The sequence below is a fragment of the Pseudorca crassidens genome, chromosome 3 (genome assembly GCF_039906515.1).
Source record: "Pseudorca crassidens isolate mPseCra1 chromosome 3, mPseCra1.hap1, whole genome shotgun sequence".
Lineage (NCBI taxonomy): Eukaryota > Metazoa > Chordata > Mammalia > Artiodactyla > Delphinidae > Pseudorca > Pseudorca crassidens.
Window position 1 is genome coordinate 30,084,956 of NC_090298.1, and position 16,615 is coordinate 30,101,570.

Below are 16,615 nucleotides of genomic sequence, written 5' to 3' on the forward strand. Positions count from 1 at the left end.
TAATATGCCACCAAACTTGAGACCAATGCCAATGCTTTATATATCATAAGAACACAATCCATGTCTGTTAAATGAGTTGAATGTTAAAGTTGATCCCATGAGGTTTGAAGAGTATTTTATTTGTGTCTGTGACATCTTACAGAAGCTGCGACTAATCTAGAATAAATGTGCCTAAATATATTGCCTGGAAGTTGGTCCATTCTGGTTCACATCCAAAGGTGTAGGTCAACAGCTCTAGGATTGCTGGAGCTGACCATCTTGGGAGTGGCAGAAGGGTGCCTCAAAGCTGAGAAGCTGTGATACTTCTCTTGGAATTGGGGTTAAGCCTGAGGCAGGTGTAGAATAAGCTAGATCTTAAAAGTAACTGATTTGTGAAAGCCCTTAAAATTTTGGAATAAACAGGCCTCATGAGTTGGTGGTCCTTTTGTTATTCTGAGCCCTTGCACAGGTTTTAAAATCTGTACATCCTCCGTGGGATTCTTCATGTAATAGCCCTGAGACAAGCTAGCTTCCTTGTCTTGTCTCAGCCAAGATTCTGGTCTGGGTGAAAGTGGAAAGAGTATAAAGATGTGTTGGACCAGATAAAACCATGGGCACATTTGCTGCACAACTTCCACTTGGCTGTATAATTCCCCACTGTAGATCATGCTCTGTTTTAGAAACGTGCCCTGTGGAGGACAGAGCAGCAACTGCCTCACGTAGGAGGATGCTCAGTATTAATTAAGGATGATGGTAATAATAATCAGGGGGTTCCACTTGGCAAGTACATTCTCCTAGGCAAGTAAAAGACTATGATTTTCCTCTTACAGCTAGAGAAAAAAGTTATAATAATGCTTTTCAGTGTAAAATCTTGAAGGGGAAAGTTGTGGTTAATGAGAAAAATTTGGCAAATGATTTTAAATGCATCTTGTTATAAAAAATGCTATTGAAAAACTGTATTAAAATATCATGACCAGTTGAGTTTATCTAACTATTGCAGACAGTTCCGGGATTTCCTTGGGTACCTCTGGTTTAATGCAAGTCAAAGAAGTATTTAGTATTTCTTATCAGTAATAATGTTATAATTATACAATTCCCTTCCTCTGTGGTTCTTGTCTATTATTTTAACAACTAGAACTTGCTTCCCAGGAGAACCTTTCCAGTTAAAGACAGGAAATGTGCCTTTGAACTCAGGAGTTAAAAAGTGTGCTCCAATTTAACATTGTCTTAATTAATTTGCCTTCAGAAATTTGAAGTGACAGCTCTCTGTATAATAATAGAAACATCTGCCAAAATCTTACCAAAACTCTTTCTACCATGTTTTCTCCAAAAACGAAATCAGAACTGCAGCTTTTAAAAGAATACTTATCTTCATTTGGTTGACATCTAAGGAAAAGAAATAAGCATTTGCTATTTTAAATATAGTAGCAGTAAATATAGCCATTTTAAACCTTAGCACATGAAATAATCAGATGATTGAATAGATTTATGTAAAGCATAAAAACATCTGCTAACTTTTGTTTATCTGAAGTTAATAAGAAATAATGGAAAAATTGAGATAGGTACTTCCAGGCATGCTATTCAAAATATTTGACGGCTTTTACAGCACTGGCCAAGACCAGTCCAAACGGGCTGTGTGATCAACAGGGGAGCTGCCCAGCCCTTATCTTTTTGCTTTTCCAGTCTCCAGTCTCCACTCTCCTTTTCCCCAACTGGCCAATGCTTTTAGCGATCCAAGATCTCAGGGCAAAAGCAAAGCCAATCTATCTTCTCAGTTATACTTGAGTGTGCAGTGGTTTAATTTGGTTTTTCCCTCCCAGAAACTTTTTTTTAGTGTTTTAAGTGTTTTGCATAATGAGAAACTCAAAGACATGCAGCCCTCTGTTTGTTGACAGATGGACTCCGGGATCCCTATTGCATCCCCAACGTGCACAGTAGGTAAGGGCTGAGGTACCTGCGTGGGCCCTAATCGCGAGTCCAGAATGTCCACGGCTAGTTGTAATCTTCTCTCAGATCAAACATGCCCTCATCACTGGTGATGCTAGGAAATATTAACTTTCACTTTGCATATTTCTACTGCTTTCTTTGTTGTCTATCCAACCTATGTTAATAAATAATAATGCCAGCAATAATTTAAAAGAGGGGAAAGAAAGAATGCCATGGAAAGGCTAATCTATTAGCCAATAATTAATGCCTAACTAAATAAAAATTTAGCTGTACCTATTTGAAACATACTTACCCAAGTCAACAAGACAATAGAGATGATCCAATATCAATATGATAATATTTTAAAATGTTTTTAAATTAGAGATGTTTTAAAAAACATTTTAAATTTGTATATTTATAAAATCTCCTTTCAAACAGAAATCTTGGCATTTTATCTGTACAATGTCAGAAACTTTTTTCCCGGAAATGGTTATAATGATAAAAGAAAGCAAGAATGAAAGAACACCACCTGTTTCCCCATCACTAACTTACCCTACTGATGTAGGACCTAAAAAATTCTGGTTAGTAGACAGCTGGACTGAAATTCTGGCACTTGGTAAATTTTCACTTAGCAAATAGGAGTTCTCCTCAGAAATCTGAAAGAAAAAAATCCATCAAAAAGTTCATTTAAACTGCCTTACTAGATATATAAATGTGTTGAAAACTTACTTTGTTCAAGTACTACCCTAAACATTTTATATACATTATTTCATACGCTCCTCAGAACAACTCTATACACTTTGTACTTCTAAACACGTTTTACAGGTAAGTAAACTGACCTAACAAGCTTAAATAATGGGGGCAGGCCTGGGCAACAAGGAAAGGGGACTGATATTCGAGCCTGGGTCTGCCTGACACCAGACTGAGCGCGAACATTCAGAAATCCCACCTCCTTTTGTTACCTTTACCCCTTTAGCCAAGTGGAGTTAATTCTCATTTCTAGATTAGTAAATATCTTTCAGGACTATTTAATCCCTGGAAACACCCTAAGAGCTTCACCATCATGGCCACCCAGTGTGAGAGAAAACTCCATCTCTTCCTCTAGAAACTTCCGACTGGTAACTAAGTCAGTTAGTTACTCCATCTGATGTGTATATACATATGCACCTTACCTGCATTAATGTATAAATGAAGGAGTGAGCAGTTTTTGATCTGGAAGGAGCCCCTATCTGTTATCTAATCTAGTGTCCTCAGTGTTTTGTGGACACATCCCTTCCTCCACCAGGGATTTTCAAAGATGTTGCAGGGACTTCCTATCTTTAAAGGTAAATGGGGTCTGTTTCCACTTTAATTTTATATCAATCAATAAAAATAATTTTGAGTATTTTTCCCTTTGTAACAGAATTTGAGAGCTGAGAAATATGTGTCAAGAGAGTATGTGCCGTTGGTTAGCAAAGATCAAAGTCCATGCTTAAGACTCAGTCACTCAGATGATTTATCTCAGCCAAAATGGTAGTTTTTAACTCTATGTTGGTTGAGATAGTTGTTATTAGGCATATATTATTTGAATTACATGCAATAAGTGACCAAAACTAATGACAGGATGAATGAAAATTGCTCTAATTTTGATATACAAGTTAATAAAGATCATAAAAATAAGTGTTCTATAAAATTCACCTACAGATAATTCTTACTAGATCTATAAATTATAACATTTTGTCAGAATTCTGACATAGCATCTTTTTTTTTTAAGTTTTGAATTTTATTTTATTTTCTTATACAGCAGGTTCATATTAATTATCCATTTGACATAGCATCTTATATATAGTTTGTCTTTAGATCTTCAAAAATCATCATTCAATGGAGAAAATTCAATGATGGGCATATCCAATTAGGCTTTTCACTTATTAGGAATAAGTTCTATTTATGCCCTTAATAAGTTATTCAAGAAGAAATGCTTATAAACAATAGCCTGAAAATTTATCTTATGCTTTATTTTTATTTATTTTTGCGTTATGCGGGCCTCTCACTGTTGTGGCCTCTCCCATTGCGGAGCACAGGCTCCGGACGCGCAGGCTCAGCGGGCATGGCTCACAGGCCTAGCCGCTCCGCGGCATGTGGGATCCTCCCGGACCGGGGCACGAACCCGCATCCCCTGCACCGGCAGGCGGACTCTCAACCACTGCGCCACCAGGGAAGCCCCCTTTATTTTTATTGTGTTACAAATTTTATTTTAAATACATGCAATGCAGGATTTCAAAAAATCATGGCAAAAATAAATATTGATCAACTTTTGACATAATGTGCAATAAAAATTTTAATCTATAATTTATAGAACATGCCATTCCAAAATCAAAAGCAATGTAATAACATTTTAGAAATTAGTTAACACATAATACTTTTTCTTGCATACTTTAAAACAAATTAAACAACATGTATCACTCCTTAAATAGGTAAAGAATTTATGTAATATAGTGATGATTATATTTAAGTGAAAATGTTTAATAAAATACTGATTTGAAATTTAAAATATGTTATATCTAAAAGTCACATCATATATCATGCATAAATGATGAAATGATTTTTAAAATTCATAATGGGTCTCATTAAATCATGTCTTAACAAAGAAAAAGATTTGGAAATATAAAAATGATGGTAGGGCTTCCCTGGGAGCGCGGTGATTGAGAGTCCGCCTGCCGATGCAGGGGACATGGGTTCGTGCCCCGGTCCGGGAAGATCCCACATGCCGCGGAGCGGCTAGGCCCGTGAGCCATGGCCGCTGAGCCTGCGCATCTGGAGCCTGTGCTCCGCAACAGGAGAGGCCACAACAGTGAGAGGCCCGCGTACCGCAAAAAAAAAAAAATGATGGTAAATGCTGGCCAAGTTCAACTCCCTCACTTCACTGATAAAAAAGAGAAGGTTGGGTGCTTTGTCTAAGAATGCAAACACAGTTAGATAGCAGTAAAGGTAGGATTAGTACCAGTCGGATTATTTTCACTGAATTGATTAAATGATTGGTATTTTAACACTTACATGTGTCAATGAAAACACAGTTAGATAGCAGTAAAGGTAGGATTAGTACCAATTGGATTATTTTCACTGAATTGATTAAATGATTGGTATTTTAACACTTGCATGTGTCACTGTCCTCATGTTCGGTCTGGGAAAAAAACCAAAACCAGGTGATCAACCCTCAGTAGTTTAGCTGAAAGCAAATGACTGATGGAATAACTCTCAAATTCCACCCTGTTGATCCTGTGTTCCCTTCCTCTCAAGTGTCTGCTTCTGGAAGACACAGATAGAACTATAGCAACAGAATATCCCCAAGCCCATATCTGCATGGCCAGAGTAAAATGAATATCTCCTTAGAAAGGCCCACAGCAAGTGATTCAGTTGGAAGAGAGAATTTGTTTCTGTCTCCAGAGGCTTCCCAAGCCCTCCCAATTACACTGTGGAGGTAGTTCATTACTCCTGTTTCCATGAAGATGGGTCTGGAAGGGAAGCCACACTAGCATGTCCACCAGTTGAAGATACAAAAAAAATCCCTTTCCTTTTTTTGACATCTGACTCCTGGCCCCTGCCACCGCATTGCTCCCTTATTCTCACATGGGATCAATGCACCAGGACAAGACCCTCAAAGGTCCCCACTACACAGGACTCAGCTTTACAGCTTAGGAGATAACGCAAGACTTGTTCCCGGGAGCAACCCTCCAGTTTAAGAAGACAAGTTTAATAAGGTTACTGAGGGCTTTTGGCTATCTTGTCCAGCTGTTTTTCCAGCCTGGTAGCTGCTTCAGCAACAGAACAAAGGTCAGGCAGCCCCTAATTCCGGATATGGGGGCCCACAACAATCTACCAAAAGAAGGATGGGGAATTGAGGTCATTCCTACCATAGGAGGTTTTCTTACCTTATTTTTGTTTTTTTCTCTACTCTTGCAGGATTCCAGCACATCGTTTCCAAATGCTTTTCTTACTTTTATACACTTTTGAGCTTGAGGTGGCTGCAAGATAGCAGGTCTTAGAACATGTTCAGAATGTTTCACAGGACCTTAAAATAACAGAATGAAAGGGTCAATATATCTTCAGTGAAATACTTTTCCTCTCTAGTTTTTTACTAATTTAATGCTAATTTTCTAAAGTCATGATTAAATGAGGGGTTAATGTTAACTAATCAAAGTCAAAATAGCCAGTGAGCTGCCTGGTACTTTCTTCCTGCCTACTTTTAACCCAGTAACTATTCATTTTGATCATGGGACTTAGCTTACCAAATGCTTTCCTTCATGTTTTGTCACTCAACCACCATACCACCATACACACACACAGAGATTAAGATATGGATGGTAAAACAAAATTTCTGAGGTTCTTGTAATAAAGAGAAGCTACATACCTTGTTCTGCACTGTTCATATCAACATTCCTTTGCACAAAAGTTGATGTCATAAAAACATTGTTTTTCTTCACTGTAAAAAACATGTTTACAAAAATTTTTAAACCTATAGTCAGTTTCTACTGTTTTAACGGTCTTGCACTGAACTCACCAGTAGATGTCGCTGTTGGCACTAACAGAGTAATAGGCGGTGCTCATGAGAGCACTGATTCTGCTAAAAAAGTGTGATGGCAAGGTGAGTTTCGCTACAGTCTTTTTACTCAGAAAAATAAGTGAAAATTAGGTCGTAAGTGAAATAGGGAGTTTTCTTTAGAATCATGAAATTGAATACTGAAATTCTACAGATTATAAACTCTGAATTGGTAGTGAACCATCTGTGTGCATTAATATATATTTCTTATAGAATGTTATAAAACTGTTAGCAAATTCTGCCCCTTCCCCACTCTTTAATGATACCCGAAGAGAGAAGTAAAGATGACCATTATTCTAGGCCATTTTTCTGTGAAGTGAATTGATGGGATAAGACTGTGGTCTTGGCTGCAAGAACAGAATTGTAGGCATACCAAAGAGATATTGCTGATTGGGATCCAGACCACTGCAATAAAATGAGTATCACAATAAAGTGAGTCATACAAGTTCTTTGGTTTCCCAGTGCATATAAAAGTTACATTTACACTATACTGTAGTCTGTTAAGTGTGCAATAGCAATATATGTATCTTAATTTAAAAATACTTTATTGCTATGAAAAACAATATACCTATCTTAATTTAAAAATACTTTATTGCTAAAAAATGCTAACCATCATGTGAGCCTTCAGAGAGTCATAATCTTTTGGCTGGTGGAGGGTCTTGCCTCAGTGTCTATGGCTGCTGACTGATCAGGCTGGTGGTGGCTGAAGGCTGGGGTGACCGTGGCAATGTCTTAACATAAGACAACAATGAAGTTTGCAGCATCAGTTGACTTTTCCTTTCACGAATGATTTCTCTGTAGCATGCAATGCTGTTTGATAACATTTTACTCACAGAACTTCTTTCAAAATTGGAGTCAGTCCCCTCAAACCCCCAATTAAGTTTATTCTAAATCCTTTATTGTCATTTCAACAACCTTTGCAGCATCTTCACCAGGACTAGATGAGCAGGAAACCACTTTCTTTGCTCATCCATGAGAAGCAACTCCTCATCTGTTCAAGTTTTATCATCAGATTGCAGCAATTCAGCTACATCTTCAGGCTCCACGTCTAATTCTAGTTCTCTTGCTATTTCCACCACATCTGTACTTATTTCCTCCACTGAAGTCTGGAACCCCTCAAAGTCATCCATGAGGGTTGGAATCAGCTTCTTCCAAACTCCTGTGAATGTTGATATTTTGACCTCTTCCCATGAATTACAAATGTTCTTAATGGCAGCTAGAATGGTGAATCCTTTCCAGAAGGTTTGCAAATGCCTTTGTCCAGATCCATCAGAGGAATCACTACCTATGGCAGCTATAGCCTTACAAAATGTACTTCTTAAATAATAAGACTTGAATGTCAAAATGACTCCTTGATCCATGGTGTGAAAAGTGGATGTTGTGTTAGCAGGCATGAATGACATTAATCTTGTTTTACATCTCCGTTAGAGCTCTTGAGTGACCAGATATATTGTCACTGAACAGTAATATTTTAAAAGGAATCTTTTTCTGAGCAGTAGGTCACAACAGTGGGCTTAAAATATTCAGCAAACCATGTTGTAAAGAGGTGTGCCATCATCCAGGCTTTGTTGTCCCATTTATAGGACACAGGCAGAGTAGATTCATCATAATTCTTAAGGGCCTTAAATTTTCAGAATGCTAAATAAGCACTGGCTTCTATTTAAAGTCTCCAGCTGCATTAGTCCCTAACAAGAGAGTCAGCCTGTCCTTTGAAACTTTGAGGCCAGGCATTGACTTCTCCTCTCTAGCTATGAAAAGTCCTAGATGGCACCTTCTTCCAGTATAAGGCTGTTTCGTCTACACTGAAAATCTGTTGTTTAGCATAGCCACCTTCATTAATGATATGGGCTAGATCTTCTGGATAACTTGCTGCAGCTTCTGCATCAGCACTTGCTGCTTCACCTTGCACACTTATGTTATGGAGATGGCTTCTTTCCTACAACCTCATGAACCAACATCTGCTAGCTTCAGACTTTTGTTCTGCAGCTTCCTCAACTCTCTCAGCCTTTACAGAACTGAAAAGAGTCAGGGCCTTGTTCTTGATTAAGCTTTGGCTTGAAGGAATATTGTGGCTGGTTTGATCTTCTCTCCAGACCACTAGAACTTTCTCCATATCAGCAATAAGTCTGTTTCACTTTCTTATCATTCATGTGTTCACTGGAGTAGCACTTTCAATTTCCTTCAGGAACTTTTCCTTCACAGTCACATATTTGCTAACCGTTTGGTGCAAGAGGCCTAGTTTTTGGCCTATCTTGGCTTTAGACATGCCTTTCTCACTAAACTTAATCATTTCTAACTTTTGATTTAAAGTGAGAGACATGTGACTCTTCCTTTCACTCAAACACTTAGAGGCCACTATAAGGTTATTAACTGGCCTAATTTCAATATTGCTGTATCTCAGGGAATAGGGAGGCCTGAGAAGAGGGAGAGGGATGGGGGAGCAGGCTGGTTGGTGGAGCAGTCAACATGCACATTTATTAAGTTGGCCATCATGACTTATATGGTCGTGGTTTAAGTGCCCCCCCAGTAGTAACATCTAAGATCACTGATCACAGATCACCATAACACGTATAATAATAATGAAAATGTTTGAAATATTGTGAGAATTACCAAAATATGACACAGAGACACAAGGCAAGCAAATGCTGTTGGAAAAGTGGCACCCATAGACTTCCTTGAGGTATGGTTGCCACAAACTTTCAATTTGTAAAAAATGCAATATCTGTGAAGTTCAATAAAACGAGGTATGTCTGTACTACACATCTCAGAGATCACCTTTTGGTTGCAAATCGCAGAAATAGCAACCTTTGAGTGTTGGATTAAAGGAGATGAGAAAAGAATAAGGATTGCTTCTTCGAAGTATTATAAATGTTGGGGTAGAATAGCTTCTCTAATTCAAAGTTCAATTACATGGTTTTTATGATCTTTATTATTAAAAAGTAACACTGAATGGGCCATTTAAAATTGTACTATTTGTCTCCATTCCAACAGCGCCAAGATTCTGCACAACATAAAATGGGATGTGCTTGGTAATATCAGTGTTTTTTTTATTCATTCTTTTTGTATGTGTGTCTGATTTTTAGAAAATGAATTGAAGCAGTCTTCCAGATAATTTAAAGCCATCCCTTTACTTTATGCACAAATACAATAAAACAAATCCTCTGGGATTAAGACCCCTATTCCTCTTAATGTCTGTAACTTGTCAGGCACATATAGCTGGAGCTTATTGAACTAGAACCTGTCTCTTCTTTATGTGAAAGGTGTCTGACCATATTGTTGCTCAGTCACGCTTGGAATTGTTAATAAGAATATAAATTCATTAGTTTGAAAACTCTGTGGTTCCTGGGTAGAATCCGCTAAAAGGAAGTGAATAGTTGGTATTTTCTGTTTCTTGTGGTAAGCTTAACTCGGAAAAGGCAGTTGGTGGTTCAGTAGAAACAAAAATATACAAGACTACAAATCATAATCTTGATGTAGAGCATGTTTCAACCATTTCAAATATTTTATTATGATAAAATAGTTTTACTTAGCAAAGTATTACAAATTTCAAATAAAAAGAGGTAATGTTTTAATTAGTGAAAAATTCAAAAGGAATCATATTCTAAACTTTAGAATATAAATTTAAAGCATAAACTTTGAGAATCTACACATAGTTATATATTTTGAGTACTGCATATATTATAAACTGTACAGATGGACAATAATAAGGAAAATAAAGCAAGTTACTATATTTTATAGGGCTACCTTACATAAAATAACACTGTCATAAACATGAAATCCTAAAAAACATCATCAAGCTTAAACTTTCTACCAAAAATAAACATATACTGTCTAGATTTGTGGGGCTGGAATTCAGAAGGTAGTCTTCCATGCATACTTTGCTAAGGCCCCTATTTTATTTGCCACTAAAATGTCAGAGTTTTATAGTAGCTGAAAAAGAAAGCTCGTCATGAATAAGAATGGATTTGGAAAAGTCAGAGTGTCAGGCTTGAGGTTCTAAGAAGTTCTTTATTACCTGGCCCAGAAGGGGGGAAGGTCGGGAGATCCATGAAGGATGAAGATCGTAGTCGCTTCTGGGACAAGGTTGATGCTAAAAGCAGATTGCAAACTGGAGTCAATAAGGAAGTGGGTTTTGTTTTTCTTTTGATTTGGATTTTTGCTGTTTTGGAAAATTTTCTTTATCACCAGATTAGAAAAATCTTTGTATTTTTATCGATTAAAAATAAAGAGTGCCTCTGGTGAGAATTATTCAGTAAATATTTACATGATCATCGTGTGTTAGACACTCTATCAGGTGTGAAGATGACCTCAAGGAACTCTCAGTGGAGGAGACAGACATATACATAAATAGCTGTATGACGCAGCAGAGGGCAGTGTGATCTATCATAAAAGAAGTCACCAGAGTGCTTTGAGTGTAGGAGGGAGGCAAACTAAGTTAATGGTTTATTCAAAACACAGCATATGATAAAGTTCTTAGAATAAAGTGTTTTTTTTAAAGCAGACATCTGTTTATTTAAGTAGATGTTTACTTAGGAGGAAATAGCAGTTTCTCCTAATTGTAAAGCTAATACATGCTTAATGCAGAAACTTTGTGAACACAGCAAAATACAAAGGTCGGAGTGGGGGGGTGGAGTGGGCTGGGGGTGGGGGGTGGGGGGGATGGACAAGGGAACCAAATCACTTGTAATCCCATTACCTAAGATAACACTGTGGTTTATATCCTTTCAGTCTTTTTTCCAATGTTGATTAATTGAATTTTTAAATAATAACTCACTGTGCAATTCATTTATAAACTGCTATCTTCATACAACAATATATTATAAACACTATCAATGGGTAGATTTTTAAACAGTATGTGTTTGAAAAGTCCCTTAGTAGTGTCACACTCAGAGTAAACATAACAGTGAACAGTCAAGGCTATACCTACCTCCTTGGGACTGAGAATCTGTAGTATGCAAAGTAAAAGACGAAGACCGGACACGCTTTCTTGAAGAATCATTACACTCTGTAAGAAATTCAATGTGAAGGGTAAAACTGGTTGCAATAACAAATTAGCCTCAATCCATGATATGAGAGGAGAAACAGAATTTCCTTTTCTCTAGATATATCATCGTTTGACAATGTGTTAATTCCTGAAGCACAGTGTTAGATATTGGGGTTAATAACTTGGTGATTGTAAACCGATAGGCATATCATCCTACTATGAAACAATTAGAAACAAGTGGCCTTGGCAAGAAGTTGCGTACAAATTCTGAGATTGTATAGAGAATGCTTTTGGAAGGTTGAAGTACAGGCAGTGGAGAATCATGGGATTTTAGCGTTGTTAACATCAGTGTTCTCAAAGACCTACATGTCATCTTTCAAAACAAGAGCCAGTCTACTTGCATGCTTAAAAACAAGAAAAACATTCGATTTTACATTGTCTGTGCCACATGCCAAAATGCTCGTGCCTACTTATCTCTTTGTATAAAGATTGCTTTTGAAATACAGGATACAAATCATTACCATGTTCTGCTGCTTCATACAGGGTGTCTTCTGCAGGTCTCTGGAAGGAAACAAAGCTACCAATGAGAGCTGAGTGTTTGCTGTTTTCAAATCAGACTTTCACCCTGTCACTTTATAAGAGAATTCTCAGAAGCCAGGTCTATTCAGCTAGGCTAGGAAAAGCTGCTCACCTTTACTCACTAGGAGTTGAGTTTTTCTTTAGTTAGTTTTGTGGGTAGTAGGGTAAATTACCTCCATAAGTAAGAATGAATAACAAGAAAATACTAGTTAGGCTAAAGTGAGAATGCTACTAATGCTATCGTTTGTCTTTCAGAGCAAGTGATTTTAGTATGATGCTGAAAAAGCAAATAGAGTCCTCAAGATTTCTTTTGAATCATATATTGCAGTTTAGAACTTATTTTATATCCAGTTTTAAGCTAGGTCAGTGGTGGGGAATACATGATGAGCCTTAGCCCTCCTAATCTCCTTCAGCCCCTCCCCTTTCCCAGTCACTCCAAAAAAAAAACCAGATAATTTGGTAAAAATGGCATGTTATCCATAGTTTCAAGATAAGGCCTCTGGCTTCCCATTTCAGCCAAATTGCTGTCAGTACATCCCTATGATGTAAATATGCTGGAGTTACTACTCCTCTAAGTGAAGAACAGAGGATAAATTTATGCAGCAGTGGTATCATTTAGTATAGCTAGCTTCTCGAAATACAATCTTGTCAAAATAAAAATCAAAGAGGGACTTCCCTGGTGGTGCAGTGGTTAAGAATCCACCTGCCAATGCAGGGGACACGGGTTCAATCCCTGCTCCGAGAAGATCCCACATGCTGCGGAGCAACTAAGCCCGTGCACCATAACTACTGAGCCTGCGCTCTAGACCCTGTGAGCCACAACTACTGAGCCAACGCACTGCAACTACTGAAACCCACATGCCTAGAGGCGGCGCTCCTCAACAAGAGAAGCCACCGCAGAGAAGCCCGCGCACTGCAACGAAGAGTAGGCCCTGCTCACCGCAACTAGAGAAAGCTCGCGCACAGCAAAGAAGACCCAATGCAGCCAAAATAAATAAATACCTCGAAAAAAAAAATCAAAGAAAAGTGACTTGATCTTACCTTAAAAGTTTGTTTTCTCTTTTCAAAAACAAATATTGGTTGAGCAATGACAGATTTTTCTGTAAAAGTAAAAGAACATGCAAGAAATCAAACAATACTCTGACATTTCTAACACCAACTACAAATATTTGAAGATTTTTTGGGTTTGTATTTTTCCCTGCCTTTGGGTAAAATCCAAACTGTTTTACATGAATGCTGTAAATCGCATATTTACAAATGATTTTAACAATTAATTAGAGAAATAAATATTCGGGGAAAGTGACAGTAATATGTTTCCATAAATAGAGAGATCATCCCATTAAAAGAACAACCTTTAAATGTTTAAGGAAAACAAAGTACAATTACCTGCATTTGGAAACTCATCGTGACGTAGTGATTAACATCCTTACTTTTAGAATAAAACATTTCAAAGGATGAAAAATCTCATCTGAGGGCTTCCCTGGTGGCGCAGTGTTTGAGAGCCCGCCTGCCGATGCAGGGGACACGGGTTCGTGCCCCGGTCCGGGAAGATCCCACATTCCGCGGAGCGGCTGGGCCCGTGAGCCATGGCCGCTGAGCCTGCGCGTCCGGAGCCTGTGCTCCGCAACGGGAGAGGCCACAACAGTGAGAGGCCCACGTACCGCAAAAAAAAAAAAAAAAAAAAAATCTCATCTGAGAGTAATACTTCTACTTGGTTTGGATCTCAAAATATAAATGGTACAGATGTACTTAAATAATCCAGGAATAATTCATGTTTCCTTGACTAGTCATATACTAAGTCATGTTTTCAATATTTAGACTAAGAATCAGTCTTAAACAGTATTGTAAAGTAGGTAGTTTGTCTTCAGCCCTGCCAACCTTATTAATCTTTTATATTTTCCTCTCTTAGGTAAGGATAGAAAGGAACTCATTCACTCTAGGGTATAAATGAGTGATAACAGCATTAAATATCAGCACTCTAGAATTCTTAGGGAAGATTATATGGTTGTTAAAAGCTTGGAGGGGCTCTGGAGTTAGAGAGGCATGTGTTCAAATATAAGTTCCACCGCTAATTGGCAATATACTTTTGGAAACAATATGTCTGTACCTTAAGTTTCTTCATCCGAAAAAAAAAAATGAAGACTATAACAGTACTTACTTTACAGAATTTATGTGAAAATTATGTGGATTTTTAGATATAATTACTTAGATTTTAATAAGACCAAAAAAAAGCCTGAATGGATATTAAATATGTGGCGTGACACCAATCTCTATTCCAAAACTCATAGCTGACATTGCTAATCTATGACAACACTTTCTTGATGAGCCCCAATATTTCCTCAGAACTTTTATCATTATAGGCTTCTAGCAGCCATTACCGATGTATCATGTCGGCATAGAAGCTGAGGTAATTTGCCATCACTGGTTAAATAAATAAGTCTAGCTGAAGAATTTCAAGGAACTACCAGATAATTACATCTTTTATATGCCAGAAAGGGGTTTTCCAGTTACCCACAATCTTATCCCATAATAGCGTGTCAAAACTCTGCCAGACCACCCTTTGCCAAGCTCCTGGGGCCCTGAACTTGGGTACCTTCTTTCGGTCCAGCAAGATAAGCTTCATTTTTTTATGCAAGTGCTTACTGTGCTGTCTGCCCTTGGAGCCAAGTGAACCACAGCAGAAAATGCTCAACAATATATTTGCATTGCCATCCATGTTCAACTGTAGCTCAATTCTTTGTTCTTTCTTAAAACAAGCTCCTTTTCCGGCAATTACATTAGATTTAAGAAATGAGATCTCTAATGACTTTGAAAGGACATAGTCTTTGTGAATGTGCAGTGGAATACTTATGCAGTGGAATACTTATGAAGTGGAATACTTATGAAGTGGAATAATAAATGGGCCTCTTCTAAATTGGACTTAGGATAGTTGTCCTTAAAATAGTATGACTTGACCGAACCGTAGAAAAATAGCATGTTGACTTTTCCTCTATCAAAACATAGAGCTAAAAATGGGCAGAAGTGATCTTCAATGGCAGCGTTAAGTAGGAAATCATAAAGGGTTACTTGTAGCTTGGAGGGCATGTGGTAAAGTAGGAAGGCCATTTTTTTTCATCAATTCAACAAATATTTATTGAGTATCTTTTTGTGCCAGCCACTGTGCTAGGATCTAGGTATACATTGTTTGATTGAAGGTATATTAGCCTCAGTGCAGCCGCCTCCTCTCCCTGACACTGCCCAGCTCATTAGCTGGAAAACAGATGACCTCCTTACCTCCTCTTCCATCTAGATTCTCTCTCCCTTTCTCAAACCAGTCCTTTGGCTCCAAAGACAAAGTCAAGAGTAAACATTTATCAAGCCATTGGGTTCATAGCAGTTTTCTAACCTGACCCAGTAGGAAAACTTGAAAATAAGATCACGGTCCTTAAAATGATATATTTTAAAATGTATCCCTTCTTCTTTCTAATATATTTGTTGATCAATCCACTTATTCAACAAATATGTATTGAGGGGTGACCGTATACAAGTCACTTTGCAAGGTAAGAGGGAGAGGACAGTGGTATAAGATGAGGCTGGAGATGAAGTTGGATTATCTAAAATAATCTTCCCGTCTCAAGATCCTTAACTTAGTCACATCTACTGGGTTTCTTTTGCCACATAAGGTACATATTTACAGGTTCTGAGCATTAGGATACGGACATCTTTAGGGAGCTGTTATACTGCCTACCACGCATACAAAATACTGAGGTTCAGTCTGAGCACTCTCTACTCAGTTCACAGAATGCTGGCAGCCAGGTTTATTTCCTCCAGGCAGGAAATTATAAGATTTTTCTCTGGAGAGTGAGCAATCCGAAAGAAAAGAACAAAAGATATTGGCAAACAAATTTCTCAGTGAATGGTCAAACCAGATGATGAGAACCCGGTGCAAGTGCACACAGCTGCCGATGAGCTTTTTCGTGAGTGCCTCCTTCTTAAATATAAGCAGGCAATCAAGGGTCACCAGACACACAATTCAGTGATTGAATGAGTAAACAGAAGGAAAGTAAACTGGAGGGAAAAGACGATGCAGAGAGTTTAATATATATTTTCTAAAATTATATACAAATAATTTATTTTCATACATATATATTTTATATATCTAATATGTATATAATTAATATCCTCACAGATATGAAACATTCATGAAGCAAAAACAGAATACTATTTTTTCAAAAGAGTAACACAGAACAAGAATAAGCTTTTAGAAATTGGGACTTTAAAATATGGTAGTAGAATCAGTGTTGCCTTAAAAACATCAATAGAAGATTTAGAGAATAAAATTGAGTAAATAGTCCACATAGCAGAGCAAAAGAACAGAAATGAAAAATGTGAGAAGAGATAGGAAAACTCAGATGATCAGTCCAAGAGTCACTTCAATGCCTGACTAATAGAAGCTATAGAGAAAGAGAATACAGGAAAACGAGGGCTTGAAATTATCAACAAATAGATCATTAAAATTCCCCAAATCAAAAGACATATGTGTCCAGTTTGAAAGAGCCAATCCAATACTCAGAACAATACATGAAAATAGA

At 37.6% G+C, this 16,615-nt stretch overlaps 1 protein-coding gene and 1 long non-coding RNA gene across 7 annotated transcripts in view; one reads left to right on the forward strand and one right to left on the reverse strand.

The window, feature by feature from the left end:
• The window catches only part of LOC137221209 (uncharacterized), a 55,005-nt gene that overhangs the window by 18,169 nt on the left and 20,221 nt on the right, over positions 1-16,615 (forward strand). The gene's annotated exons all lie outside the window — the stretch shown is intronic.
• The window catches only part of RANBP3L (RAN binding protein 3 like), a 48,206-nt gene that overhangs the window by 12,593 nt on the left and 18,998 nt on the right, over positions 1-16,615 (reverse strand). Inside the window, exons 2-9 of one of the 4 annotated variants that reach the window (XM_067730523.1) lie at positions 13,086-13,144; positions 11,987-12,026; positions 11,409-11,486; positions 10,497-10,571; positions 6,293-6,364; positions 5,814-5,953; positions 2,458-2,561; positions 1,281-1,365 (exon numbers count right to left, since the gene is read on the reverse strand). In XM_067730523.1, the coding sequence (XP_067586624.1) occupies positions 1,281-1,365; positions 2,458-2,561; positions 5,814-5,953; positions 6,293-6,364; positions 10,497-10,571; positions 11,409-11,486; positions 11,987-12,026; positions 13,086-13,144 (653 nt within the window). The remainder of the gene's footprint in view (positions 1-1,280; positions 1,366-2,457; positions 2,562-5,813; positions 5,954-6,292; positions 6,365-10,496; positions 10,572-11,408; positions 11,487-11,986; positions 12,027-13,085; positions 13,145-16,615) is intronic. The other 3 variants (XM_067730526.1, XM_067730524.1, XM_067730527.1) reach the window with 3 other exon arrangements.